The sequence below is a fragment of the Balaenoptera acutorostrata genome, chromosome 6, assembly GCF_949987535.1.
Source record: "Balaenoptera acutorostrata chromosome 6, mBalAcu1.1, whole genome shotgun sequence".
Classification (NCBI taxonomy): Eukaryota; Metazoa; Chordata; class Mammalia; order Artiodactyla; family Balaenopteridae; genus Balaenoptera; species Balaenoptera acutorostrata.
The window spans coordinates 11,283,183-11,309,602 of record NC_080069.1 but is presented as its reverse complement, the minus strand read 5'-3'; the positions used below and the strand labels follow the sequence as shown (position 1 = coordinate 11,309,602).

General features: G+C 35.2%; 1 protein-coding gene across 1 annotated transcript in view; it reads right to left on the bottom strand.

Annotated features, from left to right (window-relative positions):
• Positions 1-524: 524 nt before the first annotated feature.
• Positions 525-26,420, bottom strand: part of PBK (PDZ binding kinase) — a 30,420-nt gene continuing 4,524 nt past the window's right edge. The window contains exons 2-8 of the mRNA XM_007192725.2: positions 25,648-25,725; positions 20,839-20,932; positions 16,262-16,404; positions 15,411-15,580; positions 12,597-12,726; positions 2,189-2,365; positions 525-1,550 (exon numbers count right to left, since the gene is read on the bottom strand). Coding sequence (XP_007192787.1) covers positions 1,351-1,550; positions 2,189-2,365; positions 12,597-12,726; positions 15,411-15,580; positions 16,262-16,404; positions 20,839-20,932; positions 25,648-25,705 — 972 coding nt within the window. The 5' untranslated portion in view covers positions 25,706-25,725 and the 3' untranslated portion in view covers positions 525-1,350. The remainder of the gene's footprint in view (positions 1,551-2,188; positions 2,366-12,596; positions 12,727-15,410; positions 15,581-16,261; positions 16,405-20,838; positions 20,933-25,647; positions 25,726-26,420) is intronic.

Here is a 26,420-nt window from a genome sequence, read left to right as displayed (position 1 = left end):
ATTATTCAAGGAAAAGTATTTGTTTATGTATTAAAAAGAACGTTACAGTTCATGAGAACAGGCTAAGAGAGAGCAACTCCTTTGTCAGCTTGGCAGACCTAGTGAGAAGCAACACAACATATAAGTTAGTCAGGATAACTGATGTCAGGATGCAAAAGTGTACATAAGTAAAATTTTTCCATAAATCAGTCGGTTTTCCATTTACTTTCTTGGCACTTTAATGTTATTTTGATAGAAGATAAGCCATTAATGATCTGTATAGTACTGCTTGGTACAATCTCATACTAAAAGGAACCCTCCATTGAATTCCAGAATTGTTTAAATCTCAGAGGGCAGTGGTTCTTAATCTAAGATCCCCCATGTGACAGTAATTTTTAGTCTACGCATACCACCTAGATTCACAAGCACAATTCAATAACTGAAAAATCTCAGGGAGCTGTGGCTCACAGATAGAAACTAACGATTCAAATCACCCTCATTTTACAGATTAACAAAATAAGGCCAAGAAAGAGAAAGAAGCCTACTCACTTTCACTCAGTAAGTTTAATGACAACATTCAAATCAAAGGAGTACCAAATAAGATAATAAACCTTCTGGTAACTAAAGTGTTCTTTACTCTATATTGTTCTATTAGAGTTTTATTATTTTTACACCAATACTGTGATATGCTTAAGTACAGACTAGTAAATAAAAAAAATTTTAAAGATATCAGTACAGAAAATACATTTAATAAATTAAAGCAAAACCCAAAGATATGGCTGGAGCCAAGAGAGCAAGAAAAGCCTCAACCAAAAATGTTTAGAAATATCCAAGGAGCTACTACTCTTTTGAGCCATATCCCAGGTCTCTGGTCTCAGTGACCTTATTTAATAAGCACATCAGCCAAGAAAGGCCAGCAAAAGGTTTAATGTTTTAAAAGATAAGCAAATGTAGACCTATTTTGTAATACACAAAGTGCTAATTTCAATAGATCCATTAAAATAGAGAATATCTGAGAAAGATCATTAAGAAAAGTAACAGTCACTCAATCCAAATTAATGTTAGAGTTTACAGCAATTTATTTTAAATCTGTATAAACAAGTTCAAATACTTGAGTAGCTAGTTTCTTAAACTTTATAGAAAACCTACAATCTCAAATGCTTATTAGCATAAGCATACACGAAATACCTTTATAATAGAAATAGTCGTTCAAATGTTAAAAAGGTGCTATCTATGGTCCTAAAATGGCCACTTCTGAAAAGTCTAATAATTATGGGCCATCATAATAACTATATAAATGTATTATGGTAAACAGAACAGCTATACACACAAGCTACACTTGAAGCTCCGGCAGTCACGAGCATGAGGTGATCACAGGACATCCATTTCCAAAGCGTCAACGACGTGCGCAGCAGAAGGGCGATCTTTCGGGTCTTCATTAGTGCATACAGAGAAGAGCTCAATTACTTTCTGGTACGATTCGTCCAGTTCTTCCATATTAACAGGAGGCCTCGTTCCCAAGGCTGCATAGTATGCTTCATCATCAAAGTCACTTTCATCAAAAGTTTTATCTGCTCGTGAAGGAGTTGGAGATTGAAACAAAATCACTTTAAATCATGGAAAAGCTTAGCGACTGCTCAAATTCACTCTCCGGAAATAAGAATTCATCATCCAATATGCTTTTCATTTTACACAGGCAGTCTCTTCAATTGTCCTGCCATGGTGTAGATTAGCTACTGTCAGGGAATTTTTTTTTTTTTTTTGGCCGCACATGTGGCATGTGGGATCTTAGTTCCCCGACCAGGAATCTAACCTGTGCCCCCTGCAGTGGAAGCACGGAGTCTTAACCACTGGACCTCCAGGGAGGTCCCTGTCGGGGATTTAAAGGTTATTGACCCCAACCCTCTTACTGTTGTAACTTTCCAATCATTTTCTCAGGCAAGGGGAGTTTTTAAGGTAACTTTTTGCTCCTCTGGATTTTCTCAATTTACCTCCCTATTCTCATTTACTCTACATCTCATTTGTATGAGATTAAACCAGGATGGTACCAAATTAATCATCAGTATTAATATAACCTACATCTTGTGCCACTAAATCAAACTAATTGCTCTTTTAAATTTTAACTTAATAGAGAAAATATAATTTTATAAGCTATTCTTTAGTTCAAACTGAAGAGATTGGGATTTATGTTAAAAATATGCAGTTATACCTTCATCATCATCATCATCTGGAAGACTAATGTGTGGAATAGATAAAGTCATCATTTCCCACAGAGTAAGGCCAAAGGCAAATATGTCTGCCTTGTCAGTAATAATACCATTCTCCTCCAGAGCTTCCTTAGGTTTCCAGGGCTCAGTGCCAATATAACAGGCCTCAGGGTCAGTCACTGAAACAAGTAAAATACAGGCAAGATGGTCATAAGGGCAAGCACCAGAAACCACTAAGAAAGGCAAACAACCCAAAGAACAACGAGCAAGTTAGTTAACAGGTTTTTAAAGGTTAATAAATATAGCCAGTAAACATGAAAAATACACTTAGCCTTGTAAAAAGAGTCTTTCCCTCTCAGATTGCTAAATATTCAAAAAGCTAGTCAGTTGGCAAGGGTGTAGAGAAACAGCAATTCTCTTAGAAAGGGGTAGGAACATAGATTGTGGATGTCTGGAGTACAGACTCTGGAGCCAGATTGCCTTGCCCGGGTTCAAAGACATGTGCAAGCTGTGTGACCTTGAGCAGATCACAATCTCTGTGCCTCAGTTTCTTTATTTTTCAAACTATGCTGTCTTTCAGCTGAGAGAATTACCACTTCTTTGCTTTTATGATTGCTAAATCAGGGAAAAGGGAGAGTGGAATCACATAGTGGCTCTTAAAGCTTCTCTGCCCAGGAATGACATAGGTCCACTCACATTTCCATTTAAATGTTATAGAGTCAACTTGTCAATTTCAATGAAAAGGCCAACTAGAATTTTGATTGGGATTGGACTGAATCTCTAGATCAGTTTGGGAAGAATTAACATCTAAACAGTACTGTGTCTGTCAATCCACAATCATGATCTCTCCATTTACTTAATATCTTATTTAATTCTCTCAGTGAAGCTTTATGGTGTTCAATAAAGAGGTATTGGACTTTTTGCTAAATTTATTCTTGAATATTTTATGCTTTTTGGTATAGCAGTCTCCCCTTATACCTGGGGGATACATTCCAAGATCCCCAGTGGATGCCTGAAAACTATGGATAGTACCGAACCATATCTATACTATTTTTTTTCCTATACATACACACCTATGATAAAGCTTAATTCATAAATTAGGCACTACAAGAGATTAACAACAACATAATAAAATAGAACAATTATAACAATAAACTGTCATAAAAGTTATGTGAATGTGGTCTCTCCTTCTGTCTCAAAATTATCTTATTGTACAAATTTGATGCCTTTTTCTTCTTAACTATGCACTTATCACACACTATGGCCATAACTTTTGCAGTTTGAGGCGTAACAGCAAAACTAGGATAAACTTCTTTTTCCTTCTTCACAATTACATGGACAGAAGATTCGTCCTTACTGTAGATCTCAGCAACCTCGGCATATGATTTTTTTTCTTTCTTTATTAAGTGGAGAACTGTCACCTTTTCACTTAAAAGAAGCACTTTATGGCTTCTCTTCGGCGCATCTGAATTCCCAGCATCACTACTCTCTCACTTTGGGGCCATTATTAAGTAAAATAAGGTTCACTTGAACTCGAGCACTGCCATACTGGCAACAGTCATCTGATAACCGAGATGGCTACAGAGTGACTAACGGGCAGGATATGCCGGACAAAGCGATGATTCACTTCCCAGGTGGGACGGCAGGATTTCATCACGTTACTCAGAACAGCGAGCAATTTAAAACTTATGAATTATTTATTTCTAGAATTTTCTATTTAATATTTTCGAACTGCAGGTAACTGAAACTGGAAAGCAAACCTGTGGATACTGGAGGACAGCTATATTTGTAAATAGAAATCTTAAATTTTTCTTTTTTTCATTATTTATTTTGAATATAAAGAAGTATAATAGCTAACTTCATTTATTGGTTGTAGTAGTTATTCTGTAGATTCCTTGAGTTTTTCTACCTAAACAAAATATGAACAATTTCATTTCCTCCTCAATCTTGATGCCTTTTACTTTTTTCTTGCCTTATTTTAACGGTAGGACTATAAGACAGTGTTTAACCCTGGTGAGAGCAGGCACATAAGCCTTGTTCTGTAAGTACGATGCTGCCCGTAGGTTTTTCTGTTAGGTACCCTTTCTGAGGCTAAGTTCCCTTCTATGTCTAGTTAGCAATTTTTATCATGAACGGAAGTTGGATTTTGTTAAATGCTTTTTCTGCTTCAATTGAGATGTTTTCAAATCTCAAAACAGTTTTCAAATTTGTTAATATGGTGGCTAGCATAAACTTCTGAATATTAAAATAACTTTTCTTTCCTGGGATAAACTCCTGTTGGTCAGATGTACTATCCTTTTTATATACTGTTAGATTCAATTTGCTAATATTTTGTCAAGGATTTTTGCACCTATGTTTGTGAGTCGCTGATTTTCTTTTTTCATGAGTATTTGTCAGGTTTTGATATCAGAGTTATGCTGGCCTCAGAACAAATTGGTCACTGGTCCCTACTCCTCTATTTTCTGAAAAAGTTATGTAAAATCGGTGTCATTTCTTCCTTGAATGTTTGATAGAAATCAGCAGTGAAAACATCTGGGTGTTGGGCTTTCTCTGGGGGAATGTTTAATAGATATAGGGCTACTTGGACTTCCTATTACTTCCTATACCAATTTTGGTAAATTGTATTTCTCAAGGAAATTGTTCTCTTAAGTTGTCAAATTTGTTGGCATAAAGTTGTCTGTAATGGCCTATTAATCTTTAAATGTGTGCAGGATCTGTAGTGATAACCTTTCTTTCATTCCTGATGTTGGAGATTTGTGTTTTTTCTTGATCAATCCAGCTAAGGATCTGTCAATTTTATTATCTTTCAGAGAACCAGCTTTTGGCTTTATTAATATTTTCTCATGTTTATTTTTTATTTCATTGATTTCTGCTCATATATTTATTATTTCTTTCCTTTGACTTACTTTGGACCTGTTTTGCTCTTCTTTTTCTAGCTTAAGATGGCACATAAATTATTCATTCAGATCCCTTCTTCTTTCTACTATAATCACGTACACAGCTACAAATTTCCCTCTAAGCCCTGCTTTACCTATATCTCAGACATTTTGATATGTACTGTTTTCCTTTTTATTCAATTCAAAATATTTTCTAATTTCCCTTGTCATTTTCTTTGACACATAGGTTATTTGAATTTCCAAATACTTGGGGTTTTCCTAGACATCTTATTGTTACTGGTTTCTAACTTAATTCCATTGTAGTCAACAAAGATACTCTATAATTTCTTCCATAATTTTATACATGTTCCTTTCCATATTTAAAAATCTTTACTTCTGCTATGACTAGGATAAACTCAAACACTTACAAACAGAACATTCACTTCAGAGTATAAGGTACTAAAAATGGAATTTTTCAGTACTTGATTGCTATAATCTCCATTTCCTCACAAATAAGGTTAGAGTGAAAACAAACTGAATTAATATAATTCACTTTCAGACAGGAAGTAGAAAAAAAACACAGGAAGCCTGTTTAATGAAAGAAGCTTCTCTTCAGAACTAAAGGAAAGTCTGCCTTGAGGGTCTCAAGAAATTTACAAAGAAAGGGGAGGAAGAAGGAAACTAACATTTAGAGAACTAAAGGGGCAGACCAAGAAGGAAGACATGAAGATACAGAAGTCAGGAAATTGAAGATTCCAGTCAACAAGCACTCATTCATTCATTCAGCATTTTGAGGAAATCTGCCTAAGAAGTAAGCGGGCTCTATCTGAAGATGAAGTGAGAACAATGATGCCAGACTAGAACAGTACCCAGCATTGGGTGGCCAGAACAAAATATGTGACAGCCTTTTTACTTAACCCAGCTTTAGGAGATAAAGTTTGGAAGGCAGTCATGTCCAGTATAAGCTGCTTGAAGTTTTCCCCCGTATCACCTCACATCTAAGAGGCCCTAATGGAATGCATGACCGGGTAAAGAGTCTACAGACATGGTCCCCATGGGCGGTGACTCTGTGGCAATAAGGAAGGATTCATACCCCATTCTAAACAGGTCAAATTCCTACAGGGATCCGCCATGCTGAAGAGTAGCTTTCTAGAAGGCTGGGTCTAATATATCAGTTCCAATTGGAGACTCTAGCCAACCACAAGTGTACTTCCTATATGTCCACTTACTACATTTCTCCAAGTCTGTGCTTAGACTTTAAACATAATAGAAGTGGTTCCCCCACATATGTTACTAATTAAGTTTACTTCTCTGTGAAGATAAATTTTTCTGACAAAAGTTTGATGAGATCATAAGTCAATGGTTCAGTCATTCCTTCTTGTCAACACAGAAACAACTTAAATATTTTATTGCCCTTTACTGCTTTCAAAGAGTTTAAGCGGACATTACCTTTTTCAGTTCTCACGGACACAAATTGAAAACTGATGAAACTGGAGGTTCTACTCATCCTTCAACTCTCAGCTTAAACATTAATTATTTAGGGAGGCCTTTCTCAACATCTAGGCTGAGTTAAGTGGCACTGTCATGTTTACAAAATTCCTTACATCATAACGGTCATTATACTTTAGTATTAGTTATTCAAGAACTGCTTTCCATCTAGATTATGAGCCCTAAAAGGGTAAGGACTGTGTCTATCCTTTTTTCCTCTACATTTATAGTTCCTAGCACAATGCCTGACTGTACTTAGTATTAAAAATATTTGCTAAATAAATAATCAACCTGGAATTTACCACTGTTAAGATTTGGGCTTTTTACAAAACACCCTGTGTATATTATAGTTGTGAAATATGTGACTATGTTACCTATTAAAACACAAAACTTTAAAAAAATTTAGTATTTTTTAAACTTCTCTTAATGTGTATGTAAATACATATTTTAGGTGCTATTTTATCATCCGTTCATCTCACTTAACATATTTAGATATATTTCCATGCCAACAAATGTAAACCTATATAATTTTAATGGATATATGGTATTCTATTGTGTGGTGGTACAATAAATAACACCATCCCTTCCTTATCGATGGACATTCTCTTACATTCTTGCAAAATCTGTTCTGGTACAATGTGTACTTTTCTAACACAAATTAGCTCATACACAACTAGTAAAAAAGATTAATTATGTGATTTTTTTCCCAGTATGTTAATGTTATCTTTTAAATGATTAGGAGCAAACTTCCTCACAAAGAAAAAGCCTTAGCCCGCAGAAACGCCTTCCCTCAGAGCGCTGCTTTAAGAACTGCTGTGCTGACTATAACACTAAACTATCTGGTGAAGCTGAGAGTGCAGGCAAAAGAGCTGCCAAGGCATCTCCCCCAAGCTTAAAAATACTTTTTTGTTATTATTATAATTTTTTATTGAGGTATAGTTGATGTACAATATTGTATAAATTTCAGGTACACAACATAGTGATTCACAATATTTAAAGGTTATATTCCATTTATAGTTACTATAAAATATTGGCTATACTTCCTGTGTGTACAACATATCCTTGTAGCTTATTTATTTTATACACAGTAGTCTGTACCTCTTAATCCCCTACCCTTATCTTGCCTCTCCTCCCTTCCTTCTCACCACTGGTAACCACTAGTTTGTTCTCTATATCTGTGAGTCTGTTTCTTCTTTTGTGATATTCACTAGTTTATTGTTTAGATTCCACATGTAAGTGATATGATACTTTTTTATTGAAAAAGCCAGATCAAATTTTTAATTTTAATGAAAAGTATCTATTGAAAATAAACACCCTCATATTTACCTTCAAGGAAGCACAAACCCAGGGTTCGTGGCTACACAACACCGAATGATACTGGGTACCAGTGAAGATCTCAGGTGTTAGTATTTTTACTAGGATTGTCACTGTTTTGGGTATTGCTTTGTTTTCAAGGTTGCATGGGTTTTGATTCTTCTGTTCCAACTCTATTTCTTCTATAAGCCTAGTTCTAGCTTTTGACTTTTCCAGAAATTAATATACCAGGTTATTGTAAAAAAATACCTGCACTGCCCAATTATTTCTGTGGAATGTGTTCTTGGAAATGAAATTACAGGATCGAAGGGCATAAACATTTTTAAGGGTTTTGTTTTTTAGAAAAATACGTATTTCCAACTGCCCTCTGAAAAGGCTACACCACTGTGATAGTTACTAGTGCTGTACATCAAGCAGTTCTTCTCTCCACTTACTACACACACAGAAGGACCACACTTTCTGGCCTGTCATGGCTGGGTGAAGCCATTTGACTAGTTCTAATCAGTGACTTGTGAAAGAAGTGACCTGTGTCATTTCTAAGCTGGAGCACTTCATTGTTAGTGTAAGACTTTCTAGGGTGGCACTGTCCAACAGAACTTTCTGTGATGATAAAAATGTTCTGTATCTGCATCATCCAATATGGTAGCCACTAACCACACGTAGCTACTGAGTACTTGAAATGTGCCTAAAATGGCTGAGAAAATGAATTTTTAAAAATTTTAAATATTAATTAATTTAAAGAGCCATACATAGCTAGTGGCTACTGTAGTGGACACTGCAGCTCTAGAGTTTTTTTTTACCTTCCACACAATGATGGCAGTATTCCGTATAGTGGACGTCCTAGCAGCTTAGGTCCTAACGTGAGAAGGACATGGAACACAGCCCTAATGGACGTGTAGCTTGAATAATAAGCCTTGGTTTAAGGCACTGAGGTTTCTGAGGGTCTACGTTGCCACAGCAAAACTTATCTTAACCGGAATGATACACCAATTGCAACTTCCACGTAGTGTATGCGAGTATATTAATCTATACTGCTGCTCATACTAACATACAGAAATTTTTCAAAGAATTTTCAGTAGTCATGACTTTTTTTAAAAAAATGGTTTCTACCTCTGGTGTCCTTCTTAAGCCCAACGTTAAGGAAATATTTACCAACAATTTTTTTCTGCTACTTTTTTTCTTTTTATCTTTGATCTACAGGGATTAGAGTGTGAGGATAGAAAACAACTTTCTCTAAAATGACCAGACACCATCATTTACTGACTCAACTACCTCTTTCTCACTAATACAAAATTGTCACCTTTATCATGTAACAAATTTTATATATTTGGGAACTATCTCTTGACTCTCATGTTAAAATTTTCTGCCTAGTTTGGCATGAGTATCACGGCTTTAATTACTACAGCTTTATAATACTTAACGTCTGGTCAGGAAAATTCCTACTCAACACTCTTTCACAGAATTTTCCTGGCTGTGTTTGAACATGTATCCTCAAGGATAAACTTTACATCTCTTTGAAATGTTCTAAAATAACATAGATCATATTGGGATATTATAGAATTTATAGATTTTCTCATTCATTAATTTCTCCGTTCTTTTAGGGCTTCATTTTTTTTTCTGATTTCAGTTGAATACTCAATTTCATAAAGGTTAAATAATGAAAATGTTTTCCTTAGAGTACTTTTGACCATATCAAATAGGTTTTGATTCGTTCTTACATTCTCATTATTTTCTAAATAGCGTGTAACTGGAATTTCACTTCTTTTGGCCAAGAACTATATACAATTATATTAAATTCCTGAATTTTTGTTTCCAACTGTACTACCAATTTCTATATTTATAGCACTGAGGATAATGAATGTTAACCTTTAGTCTATTTCTACTTTTTGTAATCTGAGATTTTCTTTTGTAACCTAACTAGTATATGGTCAATTTTGATAAATATTCTAATGCATAGAGAGTGAACGTATTATTTACTCAGATCTTCTACATCTTAGTTTTGTCTATTAGATCTATTAAGGATTGAGAAAATTATGCTAAAAAATCTTACTTTTATTCTTTTTGACAATTTCTCCTTTTATTTGCTGAAGTTTCAACCTTGTACCAGTTATTTAGCCTAAGGGTTCATGCCAGTTCTGTCTTTATTAGTGATTACAGACATCATTATAAAGTCAATCTATTTATCTTGGTTTTTTCCTTCAATTCAACTTGTAGACTTTAACTAGAAATTAAGATGTACATAAGTTTGAAACAGTATCATTAGCCTTCCCTCTACCTTATATTTATATAAAGAGGTAAATTTAAATATTGCTTATTAAATAATATGTTGAAAGCAGAGGCTTTCTCTTTAAGGCTTTTGCTTTTTTGTTTTTGTTTCTCATCAAGAACATATCTTAAATTCCCTACAGTCTCTTCAGCAAGTGGTATTGGGGAAGCTGTACAGCTGCACCTTGTCACACCCGCTCACCATTCACAAAAATAAACTCAAAATGGCTTAAAGACTTAAACATAAGACAAGACACCATAAAACTCCTAAAAGAGATCATAGGCAAGACATTCTATGACATAAATCGTACCAATGTTTTCTTAGGTCAGTCTCCCAAGGCAACAGAAATAAAAACAAAAATAAATGGGACCTAATCAAATGTACAAGCTTTTGTACAGCAAAGGAAACCATAAACAAAACAAAAAGACAACCTACAGAATGGGAGAAAATATTTGCAAACGATGTGAATGACAAGGGATTCCAAAATATACAAACAGCTCATACAACTCAACAACAATAAAACAAACAACTCAACAGAAAAATGGGCAGAGGACCTAAATAGACATTACTCCAAAGAAGAAATACAGATGGCCAATAGGTACATGAAAAGATGCTCAACATTGGTAATTATTAGAGAAGTGCAAATCAAAACTGCAATGAGGTACCACCTCACGCTGGTCAGAATAGCCATCATTAAAAAGTGTACAAATAAATGCTGGAGAGGGTGTGGAGAAAATGGAATCCTCCTACACTGTTGGTGGGAATGTAAGTTGGTGCAGCCACTGTGGAAAACAGTATGGTGGTTCCTCAGGAAACTAAAAATAGAATTACCATTAAGATCCAGCAATCCCACTTCTGGGCATATATCCAGACAAAACTATAATTCAAAAAGATACATGCACCCCTATGTTCAGAGCAGCACTATTCACAATAGCCAAGACATGGAAACAACCTAAATGTCCATCAACAGATGAATGGAAAAAGAAGACATGGTACATATATACAGTGGAATACTACTCAGCCATGAAAAAGAATGAAATAATGTCATTTGCAGCAACATGGATGCAACTAGAGATTATCATACTAAGTAAGTCAGAAAGAGAAAGACAAATACCATATGATATCACTTATATGTGGAATCTAAAATGAGACAAATGAACCTATCTATGAAACAGAATCACGGACATAGAGAACAGACTGGTGGTTGCCAAGGGGGAGGGGCTTGGGGGAGGGATGGAGTGGGAGGTTGGGGTTAGCAGATGTAAGCTTTTATATAGAGGATGGATAAACAACAAGGTCCTGCTGTATAGCACAGGGAACTATATTCAATATCCTATGATAAACCATAATGGAAAACAATATTCAAAGAAGGTATTTAAAAAAAAAAAAAGAAAGAACATATCTTAAATTCCCTGAGAAGATAATGGTCAGTATTCACAATAAAGAGAGAAGAATGAGGCGCGGTGGGCCAAGGGGCAAAAAGCAGAAGACAGGCATTAATTAGCACCCTTCTTTCCTACTCCCACTCCAGCTTCTTCTAGCAGTTTCCCAAATCTTGTCACTATGCTGATGCTAAATGAATTCCTTTACAAAACCTTATAAAAATTTTGTTTTCTATTCCCAGATCTTTTACCACTTAAAAATCCCAATCCAGGTTAGAAATAGTTCCCCATATTTCTTCAATTAAAATATATACTAATGAGAAACCAATAATTTATATTGTGTGTGTGGCAAGAAAGGGGGCTAGAGGCTGAGTAGAAGAGAGACATAAAAGAAGGGATTTTTTTTTATTGTACACTTTTTATTCATAGTTTTTGATTTTTGAAGAATGTGAACTTATTACCTTTTTAAATATGTAAAAATTAGAAATTTAAATACTGTATTAAAGCAATTTTAAAAATTAGAATTCTTGGGACTTGCCTGGTGGCGCAGTGGTTAGGAATCCGCCTGCCAACGCAGGGGACATGGGTTCGAACCCTGCTCCGGGAAGATCCCACATGCCGCAGAGCAACTGAGCCCCTGCGCCACAACTACTGAAGACCCTGCGCCTAGAGCCTGTGCTCCGCAACAAGAGAAGCCACCACAATGAGAAGCCTGCACACAGCAACGAAGAGTAGCCCCTGCACGCCGCAACTAGAGAAAGCCCACATGCAGCAACAAAGACCGAACGCAGCCAAAATAAAATAGATAGCTAGTGGGAAGCAGCCACATAGCACAGGGAGATCAGCTTGGTGCTTTGTGACCACCTAGAGGGGTGAGATAGGGAGGGTGGGAGGGAGGGAGATGCAAGAGGGAAGAGATATGGGAACATATGTATATGTATAACTGATTCACTTTGTTATAAAGCAGAAACTAACACACCACTGTAATGCAATTATACTCCAATAAAGATGTTTTTAAAAAAATAATAAATAAATAAATAAATAAATTTATTTATTTTTTTTAAAAAATTAGAATTCTACTTACCGGTCATATTTTCATCCAATGGTAGAGAGACTCCTACATCACAAATTTTAATTGTTTCAAAATCACCTTTAATAACAACATTTGAAGACTTTATATCTCCATGAAGCAGTTTCTTGTCTTGGTGCAAATACTAAAATAGTGGAAAATTTAACACATCTGAGCAAAAAATACAAACTAATTAAAAAAATATAACTCTCAAACAAAAATAACAACTTGAATGCCCTTCCTAACCTACAGGCTTATATCTGTCCATCATTTCAAATTATTTGAAGCTAGAGAAGGGACCATCCCAAGCTATCTTGGTCTGCTATACTGACCAGAAATTTGAAAGATTCTTTGGAAACTGATGTCTATTTATAGATAAGCTAACTTTTAATTTTCAAACCCACCTCACATACTTTTACATCAAAGATGCTACTGCAGATTTCAAAATATACTACAATTTTACTTGAGGCTAGTAATTTTTAGAAATAATTTTGTAATCTTCACAATGACACAGGGTTTCCTCAAACAAATTGTTGAGATAATGCTACAAATAATTCACAAGCAGAAGATGAAGGAGTAATGTAATCTAAGACTATATTTTGTTTTACACATTAACTCTTTCTTAGAATTGACAAGTGATGATATTCATCCATAATCAAAAACGTCCTGCAGGGCTTCCCTGGTGGCGCAGTGGTTGAGAGTCTGCCTGCCAATGCAGGAGACACGGGTTCGTGTCCTGGTCTGGGAAGATCCCACATGCCACGGAGCGACTAAGCCCGTGAGCCACAATTGCTGAGCCTGCGCACCTGGAGCCTGTGCTCTGCAATGGGAGGGGCCGCGATAGTGAGAGGCCCGCGCACCGCGATGAAGAGTGGCCCCCACTTGCCGCAACTGGAGAAAGCCCTCGCACAGAAATGAAGACCCAACACAGCCATAAATAAAAATAAAATAAAATAAAAAATTAAAAAAAAAACGTCCTGCAAAACTTTTATTTTTTCATTCATCAGCATTTGGGCATCTACTGTGAGCTGGGCCTGAAAATGATGCAGAAACAATTCTTGGTATTTAACTTGGAACACTTACTGTGCTTAATTTAAATGTTGCTAACCATAAATTGAATATGCTCAAATATATTTATAATGTAATTTATTAATTCCATTATACACATTTAAAATAATTATTTATTAAATAATTCAAATTATTAATTTAGTTCACCCTACCTATTTAAAATCAGTTTTTCTATACACATATTAAAATATATATTTAGAAATATTGCCTTTTTCCAGTTTCACATTTCATGAAACAACTTTATTTGAATTCTTAACATGCAACTCTGACATCAGTATCATTACATAATCTGTTTTTTGAGTCACCCAACAATTTTCTGGAGCCATAATTCCTTAAGTTATTTAGGATACAGAATTCTTTTCATCTCTTACTTATTTCTTACAGTATGTCTACTCAAAGGCACAATAATTTGTTTGCATAACATTGAGAGCACTTTTTTCACTTGACCTATAGATGTATATTCACCATGTCCAAAACTTAGTATCCCCCAAAAATTCTTTGAAAGGCTTGTTTATAGCAATAGAGGGTTAGAGTACACCCCCAGGAATAATGACTAAATTTGTTTTAAATATATTAGTCCATTTAACTAAATCTAACACGCAATCTCTATAAGCAAAACTTCCTGACTTGGGTTATTTAAGGCTATGTGAAGGTGTGAAGGCCTCTAACAATACTTTGCTGATCAAAATAAATAAACAGTGCACTCTTCAATATGAGAGATTCTATAAAGACTTTAACTTAAAGCAACTCCCTCTTTGGGAAAAAAATTCCACCTTGTAATTAGGTATATTAGTATCTGTTCATCAACAGATGGATGGATAAAGAAGATGTGTGTACACACACACACACACACACACACACACACACACACAGAGTGGAATATTACTCAGCCATTAAAAAGAATGAAATAATGTCATTTGTAGCAACATGGATGGACCTAGAGATTATCATACTAGGTAAGTCAGAAAGAGAAAGACAAATACCATACAATTATCACTTATATGTGGAATCTAAAATATTACACAAATGAACTTATTTACAAAGTAGACACAGACTCACAAATATAGAGAGCAGACTTGTGGTTGCCAAGGGGGAGGCTGGGTAGGGGAGGGAAGGATTGGGAGTTTGGGATTAGCAGCTGCAAACTATTATATATAGGATGGATAAATAACAAGGTTCTACTGTATAGCACAGGGAACTATATTCAATATCCTATGATAAACCATAATGAAAAAGAATATGAAAAAGAATATATAAGTATAACTGAGTCACTTTGATGTACAGCAGAAATTAAACACAACATTTTAAATAATAAATAAATAAAGTATTTCGTTTCTTCAGGTCCCACAAAAGTCATTTAAAATATAATAGCATGGGATTTCCCTGGTCGTCCAGTGGTGAAGAATCCGCCTTACAATGCAGGGGACGCAGGTTCAATCCCTGGTCAGGGAACTAAGATCTCACATGCTGCAGGGAAACTAGGTCAGCACGCCACAACTACTGAGCTCACGCCTCAACTAGAGAGCCCGCGTGCCGCAACCTACAGAGCCCACGTGCCCTGGAGCCCACATGCCACAACTAGAGAAGAGAAAACCCGCATGCCACAACTAGAGAGAAGGCCACCCGCTGCAATGAAAGATCCCACATGCCTCAAAAAAGATCTCGTGTGCCACAACTAAGACCCGACGCAGCCAAAAATAAATAAATAGATAATAAATAAATCTTAAAAAAATATATATATAGATATAATAGCATAGTTACCTTTAACCCTCTTGCCATATTCAAAGCAACTTTTAAAATTATGGCTGCTGGAAAAGGATCTCGGCTATCTCTATTTCGTTCTTCTATTAAGTCATTCAGAGACTTTTCACCTCCGTATTCCATAGCAAGACAGAGACTACCATCGCTAGCTTTAGTGAAAGCACGGTAACCTTAAAGAAAACACGACATTTTCTTACTGGAATAGGTAAGAACAACAGTATTTAAGTTTTTTACAGTAATGTGACCGAATACAGATCTGGATTAACACTGTCAAATATAAAATGAAATAGCTATTATTTACAAAACTCATTCAGTAGATCTAATTTAAAATGCCTTCAGTGTCTGCCAGTAGTATCGCAAATTGAGGTATTTTTTAATACTCAATGCCTTCCTAAATATAATGGTTTCACCAGCCCTACTTACATTAAAAATGAAAATAAGGAAATTATGTAAATGAATATCATATTACATTCCTGAATTCTCCATAGTACCAGCACCATAAATGACTATATGTACTCCCATGAAGTTTTAAATATATACTTAAGCATCTAAAAATATATACTAATTTTTTTTTTTTTTGGCCAAGCCGCGCAGCTTGCAGGATTTTAGTTCCCCGACCAGGGATTGAACTGGTGCCCCCTGCAGTGGAAGCGCAGGGTCCTAACCACTGGACCACCAGGGAATTCCCACTAATTTTTATTTTAGAATGTTCACATTAATTTGATTCTTGCCAAACTCCATCACTACCCTCTTCGTTTTTATTAGTGAAACCAGTTAAGATATTATATAAACCATTTCTGGATAAACAGAATACTATACCAGATACTGCTACCAAATAAATCTAAACTTACCTATAATGTTTGGATGATTAAGGCTTTTCAAAATCTTAGCTTCATCAGTTAGTCTCTTTTGATACACACTCTGATAATCATCATTACATCTAGGATTAATCTTTTTCACAGCCCAAGGAGAATGAGACAAACCTCTTGGAGATCTTAAAAAATAATTAATCAAAAATGTACAGAAAGATTAATAACCATAATACATTTCAAATGACTAATAAGAACTTCCAAATTTTGAAAAGGACTTAATAATAATTCGTTGTTTTTTTTAAAAAAAATAGTTAAAATATTTTAGACTATCAACACTTCTGTTATACATCCTCTTTAATTGGGTCCTTATACCTGATAAATCTATTGATTACGAGAGAAGTCTGATATCTATTACTGGAAGGGAAGGGTTAAAAAGAGAAAACTAAAAGGAAAAAGATGAAATGTTATAAATTTTAAACTTCAAAACTACTATAGTATTTTCTAATTTTTTCATTCAAGCATGTCAAACTACCAACTACTCAAAAAGCATTTAACTATATGTACTAAATATGAGTTACAGAATGTTAAAGTAATAAACACTAATGTCTAAGAAACAATCTAAAGAAGATATACATTTGGCTCATATATAACCGTGCAAAGAATAACAGACTGTTCTTCACCAACAAATATTGTGCCTCTAACAGACTTAGCAATTCATCTTATATACCTCTCACCATATACATGTGTTTAGGGAGATAATAATAAACATAAAAATAAGAAAAAAATGTAAATTTCTATTTTCTAGGAAGATTCAGCTGTTTTAAGAATATTTAAGGTATAAATGTTTTGAGGCCTAAATAAACAAACAGGTAAAACAAAGTCAGGGAAAGGTTTGTTCACCTGGTAAGGTAGGCGTTTATGAGTATGGCAAATTACAAAGGACAAAGTGTATGCAGCATATGGGCACAAAAGCTAGTCAAAGAGCCTCAAAAGTTAAAGATTAAAAGTTCAACCATAAGAAGGTAAAACAATAGATTGAACCAAGAGCCCATTTAGCTCTGTACTACCTCATGAGCACAGCTCTATGATTGCAGGACCTCTGTTTAAAATCAAAAAACGTGTATTCAAAGGATCACTAGATTTCTTAATTCATATATATCTATCATGCATAAGTTTATCTAAATTATTCTTAAACCTCCAGTTTTAGATAACAATAGCATTTCGGGATACCTCTTCCATCTCATTTTAATATGAAAAATGTATTTTTCAAATTTCAAGGGGTACCCCATAGCTCTCGATTATTTAGAATTCAGTGAGCAAGTCCATCTTCACCTTTTCCATAACATATCCTAACCTACAGAATGACAAGAATGTATTTACAAAATCTGAATAAAACTTCGCCAAGTTAAAAGTTGGTTCACTAAAATACTAATAAAACAAGCAAATTTCTGTTGAGACTGCACAAGGAAAACAACAAAAGGAGACACAAATAATATTGCAAACAAAAATGGGGACATATTCAGCAGAGATTTAAAAATATATAAGTGAATAAATACTAAAACTTTTAAGGCCAATATATTTAAAAGACAAAATGGACAAATTTGTTTAAAAAATCTAAGAAAATTGATAAAAGAAGAAATGTAATCAAGAGTTTAAAATTTTCCCTCAAGAAACACAAAACCTAGATAATTTTATAGGTGAGTTTACTAAATTTTAAAGGAACACATTATTCAGTCCCATACAAACTGTTCCAGGGAATAGAATGAAAAGGGACTATGAGTCGAATATAACCTTAATAAAAAAATCAAACAGGGACAAGGAAAATCACAAGGAAAAAGGAAAGGAAAAGGAAAAATCACAAGCTAATTTCACTTGTATCAGAGATGCAAATATTCTAAACAAATACTAAAATGAATCCATCCATTTATTAAAAAATAATAATACATCACAACTATGTTGGGTTTTATCTAGCAATGCAAATTTGACAGTAAAAAATGTAGACTTCTGAATTAAAATGATAGCCTGAACATAAACATATAATTTTGATCCCTCTCAGGCACCTCTAAAATAAAAACAAAAGAATATTTTAAGACATACACCGACTGACATGGATGGAAATAATGAAGAGGAGACAACAGCAACAAAGTCTCGGAAGCTTGAAAAGCAGTTGAAAGTTACTGACTTAACAGGCCCAATGAACTTCTTGAAAGTTGTTTTAAAAGCAGGTGCATTCCTAGATACGATCCTCGATTCTGTATCAGCAGGCAGTTGCCCATCCTCTATCCCCCAGCTCCTGAAGATGGAAGACTGGCTTTGAAAGGGGAAAAAGCAGAGGGTCTTTAGCCTAAGGTTGACTGACATAGTTGAGAACCTGTGAACCATACAGAAACAGAGTAATTCACGACCACATGCACCCTAAATGCTCAGTGAGTTTTCACACGTGTATATACCTGTGTTATCAACATCCAGATCAAGATATACAACATGTCTAGCATCCCCACAAGACTAAGGATGCCATCTTAAAAAGGAAAATTTTCAGATAATTAGTTAAAAACAAGATAGACAAAAATGAAAAACTCAATGGAAGTATCAGAAGATGAAGTTGGGGAAATCTCTCAGAAAATAGAACAAAAAGAGAAAGAGAAAATAGAAAAACAGACCAAAAAAATAAATAAAATAAAGGTAGATCAGAGATCAGTCCAGTAAATCCAACATCCAAATAATAGGAGTTCCAAGACAGAGAACAGAAAAACAGGAGTGATGGGACTTCCCTAGTGGTGCAGTGGTTAAGAATCCGCCTGCCGGTGCAGGGGATGCAGGTTCAAGCCCTGGTCTGGGAAGACCCCACATGCTGTGGAGCAACTGAGCCCGTGGCCACAACTACTGAGCCTGCACTTTAGAGCCTGTGAGCCACAACTACTGAGCCTGCGCACCACATACTGAGCCCACATGCCACAACTACTGAAGCCCGTGTGCCTAGAGCCCACGCTCCACAACGAGAAACCACCGCAATGAGAAGCCCGTGCACCGCAACGAAGAGTAGCCCCCGCTCGCCGCAACTAGAGAAAGCCTGCACGCAGCAATGAAGACCCAACGCAGCCATTAATTAATTAATTATTTAAAAAAAAAAGAAAAACGGGTAAAATGATCAGCAAAGTAATTTAAAAAAATAATTTCTAAAAAATTTAAGAACAGGAATTTTCAGTTTCCAAGAGGCCCACACCCATGCATGTCATTGTGAAATTACAGTGGGAGGAACAGATAACATAGAACAGGTACATAAAAAGAATCAGTAGTCAGAAGGGCTTCAGAATTCTCAACAGCAACACTTGAACAATGTCCTCAAAATTCTGGAGGAAAAGTACTTCTGAATGAGAATTATAACCCAGAAAATCAAAAAAGGCCATTGAAGTATGAGGGTAAAATGAGAACGTTTTTAGAAATGCAAATTCTCAAAAATGTATCTTCTGTGCATCTTTTCATGGGCGCTACCAAATGTCCTCAACCAAAATGAGATGTAAACCAAGAAATACTAAGACATGAGATACAGAAAAACAGAGGATTCAGTTCACCAGAGAAGCAAAGGAAGTCTCTAGGCTACCGGTAAAGGAAAATCCCAAGCTAACAGGGCCACCCTGAAGACTCGGAGGCTCAGGCAGGAACTGCTATTTTCAGTCACCTGAAGCTTCCTAATTAAGTCACATACAGTATAATTTTGTTAACAACACACTTCACTTTTTAAAAATATTTTTTAAAAGGGAGAAAAATGAGACTAGCCATGAACCTGTGAGAAGTTTTTTCTTTCAAAATAACTTAGACAAGAGTTTTAGACATTAAAAAATGAAAGTTCACAAAACTTATAGCATACAAACACACAAAGGGGGTGTTTAAACTGCAAAAATGCTTCAAGAATACCCATTAATATATAACTGCTATGCTATTCTCAATTCATTAGCTTTTTATTACAGTATTTCTATTCGGAAACAATATAAACCTAGAGAAGCTAATGACGCGCTGGGTTGGACTAGTCAGGCTGATTCCGAGGACACATTAAGCAATACATAATGGCTTAATTGTTTGCCACTTAAACATGAAACTAGGTACAGAGTAATGAATAAAACAAACAACTTTTAATAAAATGTGTTTGTTGTCATGTGTAATATTATTAGCTATTAGCCCCTATTCTATTTCATTTTTCTTTTAATACGATTTTCCTACTTTCAAATCACATATTTGCCCTTCTTACTTAACAATGATGACATAAGAAATAAAAAAAACTTTTACTTCTTTAGAAGAGAATATCTTGAGAAGGCAACTCTCCAGATAGAAGGGATTAATAATCACTGATATCCCCCAACACTGGTATCACACAGGAACCCCTCTCCTCTGTCCTCTTCCCTTCTTAAACAAGCCAAGGAAAAATTACAAAGTAAATTACTTCTCCTTTAATAATCCATCAGGAGGAAGCTAGGAGAAAAGTATACCAGGCAGAGCTCTGGCAAAGTTATGAACATACCCCAAATCTAAATATTTGAATTTTCATATTCCTTTTTGTCTCCAAGTACAGTGGAACTATGGTTCCATGTAAAAACATTCATCTGAAATCTTATACTCACCTTTTCATGAGGTAGACATTCACCCCAGTACCAAAGCCAAGCTTCTGCATAAACGGAGAGGCAGGAATATTTATGCATGGAGTTAAACACGATGCTAAATGTCAGAAAGAGAAATAAAAGATAAAATTAGTATTTGAAAAGACCTCTACAAATGCATCCTAACATTCTCAATATATTATTCTTAAAGAGTATTAACTGGCAAAGTCTTGGAAAGCAATTTGACACTATCTATCCTAATTTTAAGTGGATACCCTTTGACCAAGTCTACTTTTAGAGCTCGAACTGACAGTAACACTAAAGCAGTGGTCAGTAAACGGCCTGTTTTTGTATGGCCCACAAGCTAAGAATCGATTTTTACATTTTAAAAGCGTTGTTTAAAAATAGATAAAGAAGGTCTCTTGGCCAAATCCTTAGACTTCATGACTCTCTTCCAACATGGCCCAAGACAACTCTCCAAACAACACCATGGCAACGAAGTGTAGACACAGCTGCACCAAATTCACAGATCAACTGAACATCCTCATCAATGCTTTCAACCAAAAAACTTATCCAGGTTATGCTACCAAACGAAGACTTGCCTTTAATAACACTGAAGAGTCTAGAATACAGATTTGGTTTCAGAATCGAAGAGCTAGGAACTGATTCCAGAAAAGATCAGAACCTGAGTAGGACTTAGAATCAAGCCAAGACCAAGATCACCCTGAAAGAAGATGCAAAGTAGAAAAGACAGACAGTGTCATATCAGCTACACTCCTCTCAATTACACACCCTCATCAAGGCATTTATGGACAACCGTTATCGTGGGATTGATTCCAGAGAGCAACTTGCTAAAGAAACCAGGGTTCTAGAGTCAAGAGTTCAATTCTGGTTTCAAAATCGAAGACCTAGATTCCATGTCCAGAAGAAAAGAGAAATTGAGGAGGCCTTAGAACAAAGACAAAACCAGGGACAAGATCTCTGAGTTGAGAAAATTCCGAGTATAGAAAAGTAACTGCACAGAATAGCACCAATCTCACTAGTGACGGTCTTATTTCTCGGGAGCCAGAACAGGGGAAACAGAGACAGATTCAGTGTACTTGACTGTCATCAGTCTGGACTCCAAATCTCTCTCTCTTCCTGGGAACATACCCTTCTAAACACACCTCCAGCTTCTCCAGGAGCTGAGCCTTTCGGAGACGGTAAACAGGACTTCAGGAAGCAGCGACAGATAGAAGGCACGACGCAGCCCTACTGACTTAGCCTGGATCCAGAGCTCAGCAGATTTCGAGGACAATAAAATAAACTTTTTAATATCATTTTTCAGCCATCATAGTAATGACTGATTCAGGCAAAAATCATTAAAAAAAAGAAGAATATAACAACAGGGTTCCTATGTGGCCCACAAAGCCTAAACTATTTACTATCATATATGCATGCATATACATGTGAATATTGGGATGTGCTTTTGTGGTTGCAAAAAGACAAAAAAGCCTAAGTATTCATCATTAGAGTCATAATTATAGTATATCTATATTACAGAGTATTATACAGTCATTAAAAAAGACGAGATAGAGGAGTCCTACTTTTGCTAATGAACAATTAACTGCTCCTGGAATTGCCATCTTGCCATGAACAACTAGAAAGTTTGACAAGATATAATGGTTTTCAGATACTTGACAATTGGCAGAGCAGGACTATAAACTCTGAGAGAAGAGAAACAAATGAGGTGAGTCCTATCATTCATTGACCTAACTTACTGCTTAAAGGCAGTTTCCAGGCTGCAGTGCAAAGAAACACAGCGGAGGCCTTGTCAAATTGAGGAGATGGAGATTAGAGGTCAACAAGATTTAAATAGCTAGAATTTGTGGAATAGAGAACTAAAGAGGGAGCCAAAAAGTGGGAGAAAAAGCTCCAGAGATCTGAAAAGAGGTCTCTCTTTGAGTGTTTGGCTAAGTACTTACCTGCACATACAATGGACAGAACCCCCAAAAGCTGAGGAAAGCACCAAACACAAACAATAGGTTAAACAATTACCAGAGATTATACAGGTCTAGGAATAGTTCAATTACCATCAGCCAGAGCATGGTAACTCTCACAGAGTATTGAGTAAAGTCCTCTAAAGAGTCACACTTACTGGTACAGCTACATTTTAGCCCATGGAAAAAGTTTAGAACAAAGCTTACAAGCAAGCTTCAAAAGAAACAAGCTAATGTGCAGGTAACCTAACTGGACCATAACAAAACCACACACCCCTCAAAGGAATAACAAAATCCAGGACTCAACAATATTAAATGTCCAGCAGCCATAAAAAATTACCAGGCATGAAAGAAGCAAGAAAATATGGCCCATCCCAGGAGAAAAATAAACCAACAGAAACATACCACAAAATGGCAGTGATGTAGAATTAGCAGATAAGAACCTTAAGATATAATCTCCAAAATATGCTCAATAATGTAAAGGAAAATGTGAGCGTAACAAGGAAAGAAAAAGATGTAAAAAAAGATCCAAATGGAACTTCAAGGAATGAAAAATACAATGAATAAGAACACCACCTTAGAGAAGCATTAGAAAAAGTAACTAAATTTTAAGACGAAGCAACAGAAACTACCAAAAATGAAGCACTGAGAAAAAGATTAGGAAAAAAATTAAAAAATCATCTGTGAGCTATGGAACAAGAGCAAAATAGCAGGTTTAAATCCAACCATACAGAATTACATTAAATGTAAATGGTCCAAACAGTGTTGTCCAATAGAACTTTCTGTCTTGATGAAAATGTTCTATATCTGTGTTGTCCAGGAAGGGAGCCACTAGTCACATGTGGTTACTAAGCACTTGAAATGTGGCTAGTAAAACTGAGGAACTAAATTTGTAATTTAATTTTATTTCATTTGAACCTAAATTTAAATTGCCACATGTTGCTAGTGCCTAAACATTCCAATTAAAGACAGAAGTTGTCAGAATGGATAAAAACAAAACAACACATAACTACATGCTGTCTATAATAAACTCACTTTAAATATAAAGATATAAATATGTTAAAAGTAAAAGGTTGGAAAACATATACCATCAAAACACTAATCAAAATAAAACTGGGTGGCTCTGTTGATACCACATAAGGTGGACTATGAACAGAGTACAACAATCACCATCCTAAATGTATATGGTACCTAATAACAAGTTTCAAAATACGTAAAGCAACAACTGATAGGATTGAAAAAAAGACAAATCCACAATTGTAGTTGGAGACACTCCTCTCTCAGTAATAGAATAAGTAAACAGAAAAATCAGTAAGGATACAGAAGATTTGAACAAAACAACATAAACAAGTCAACCGGCTTGACCTAATTGACACTTATGGAACACTGCACCCAACAACAGCAGAAAATATCTTTTCAAGGGCATGAAACGTTCACCAAGATAGATAAACCTCTAGTCAGACTGATCAAGAAAGAAAATGTAAAATACCAGTACCAGAAATGAAAAAAGAGATAGCACTACAAATCCTACCAACATTAGAAGGGTAATAAGAGTATATCACAAATAACTTTATGCCAATAACTTTGACAACTTAGAATAGACAAACTCCTTGAGAAAACACTAACAAAGCTTACATAGGAAGAAATAGATAACCTGTATAGCCCTACATCTATTAACTGTGAAGTCACAGTTAAAATCTTTCAACTAAGAAAACTCCAGGCCCACATGGTTTTCCTGGTAAATTCTACCAGTTAAGAAATACTGTCATTTCTACAAATACTCTTCAAGAAAAAGAAGGAAACACTTCCCATCTTACTTTATGAATATAAAATACCCTGATACCAAAACTAGACAGACACTCCATACAGTCAATCTCTCTCATGAACATAGAAAATATTAGCAAATTGAATCAAGCAATACATAAAATACATTATGGCCAAATTGGCTTTACCTCAGGAATGAAAGGTTGGTTTGAGATTTAAAAATTAACATAATTTACCACATGAACAGTTTAAAAAGGAAAACTTTATCTTAACAGATACTGAAAAAGCACTTGACAAAGTTCAATACCCATTCATGATAATAACCAGGAATAAAAGGAAAATTCCTCAACCTGATTAAGGGCATCTGGGAGAAACCTACATCTAACATAATACTTCATTAGGAACAAGGCAAGTATGTCTTCTCATACCTCTTTATTCAAATATATACTGGAGCCAGTGCCGTAAGGAAAGAAAAGAGAAATAAAGTAACACAGACCAGGAAAAAAAAGTAAAACTGCCTTTATTCATCTACATTAACAACTATGTACAATATCCTAAGCAATCTACAAAAAAGCTAATGGAATAAGTGAGTTTAGTATGGTTGCAGGACACAAAGTCAATATACAAAAATCTATATACTTAGAGCACAAAACATTTTCTCCTATGTTATCTTCTAGAAATTTTATAATTTTGGCCATTTTTGCATATGATGTGAGCTAAGGGTTGATTTGCATATGGATATCCAATTGTTTTTATTTATTGAAAAGATTACCCTTTGTCCATTGAATTGCCTTGGAAAATACCTTTCCATGTATGAGAGGCAGAAAGGTAAAGTAGTTCCTTAATGGTCCAAGTTAAGTTGGTTCTTCACCAGGGAGAACCTACAAATCTGTTAGAATGTCAATAAAATTAACTCATAGATGACCAAACTCTGGCCTATAAAAGAAGTCTTATTTCTTAAGATCAACATTATAAAGACGACTTATGCTAAAATTGTTCATGTGTAATAGATAATAATTAAAGGATCAAACTATAATAATACAAAGACATTTCTGATAGCAATAACAAAGAAGAAAGGTTTATATCTTACCAGATTTCTTTTTTTCAGATAATCTGCTTGGTGTCTTGAAATTACTGGTTTCTTCCATTGTAATAATCACTCAAGGTCCTATGATGAAAATAAAGAGAAAGTTACACTGCAGTTATAAAGAATACATCTTTCATTCATGAAGAAAAAATTCCTGTAATACTATCATTCATTTACATAAAATTTGAGAACTGAAAAAGACCATGACAAATATTTAGTCTGATTTTATTTACAATGAGAAAACTGAAACCCAGAGAAGTACAATTACATACCCAAGGTCATGCTATTACTGATAGTGAGTTTTTTGTTTTAGTTAAAAAATAATATATGCACACGGTTAAAAAAAAAAAATCACCTAGTACCCTCCCACACTTCCTGGGGGTAGTTATTAACAGGTCTTTTATATCCTTTTAAGAGACTGTCTATGTAAGCAGCATTATTCATAATAGCCAAAAAGAGGAGACAGAAATAGCTATCAGATGATGAACGGATAAACAAAATGTGGTATACAATACACACAACAGAATATTATTCAACAGAGTACATAGTCTAATATGGAATATTATTCAGTCATAAAAAGGAATGTAGTACTAATATACACTACAACATGAAAGAAACTTGAAAACATTATGCTAAGTGAAAGAAGCCAGACACAAGAGGCCACATATATGATTGCTGTTATACAAAATGTCCAGAAAAGGCAACTCCATAGACAGAAGATAAATTAGTAGTTGCTATGGGCTGAGGGGAAGAGAGAATGTGGAGTGACTGCTAGT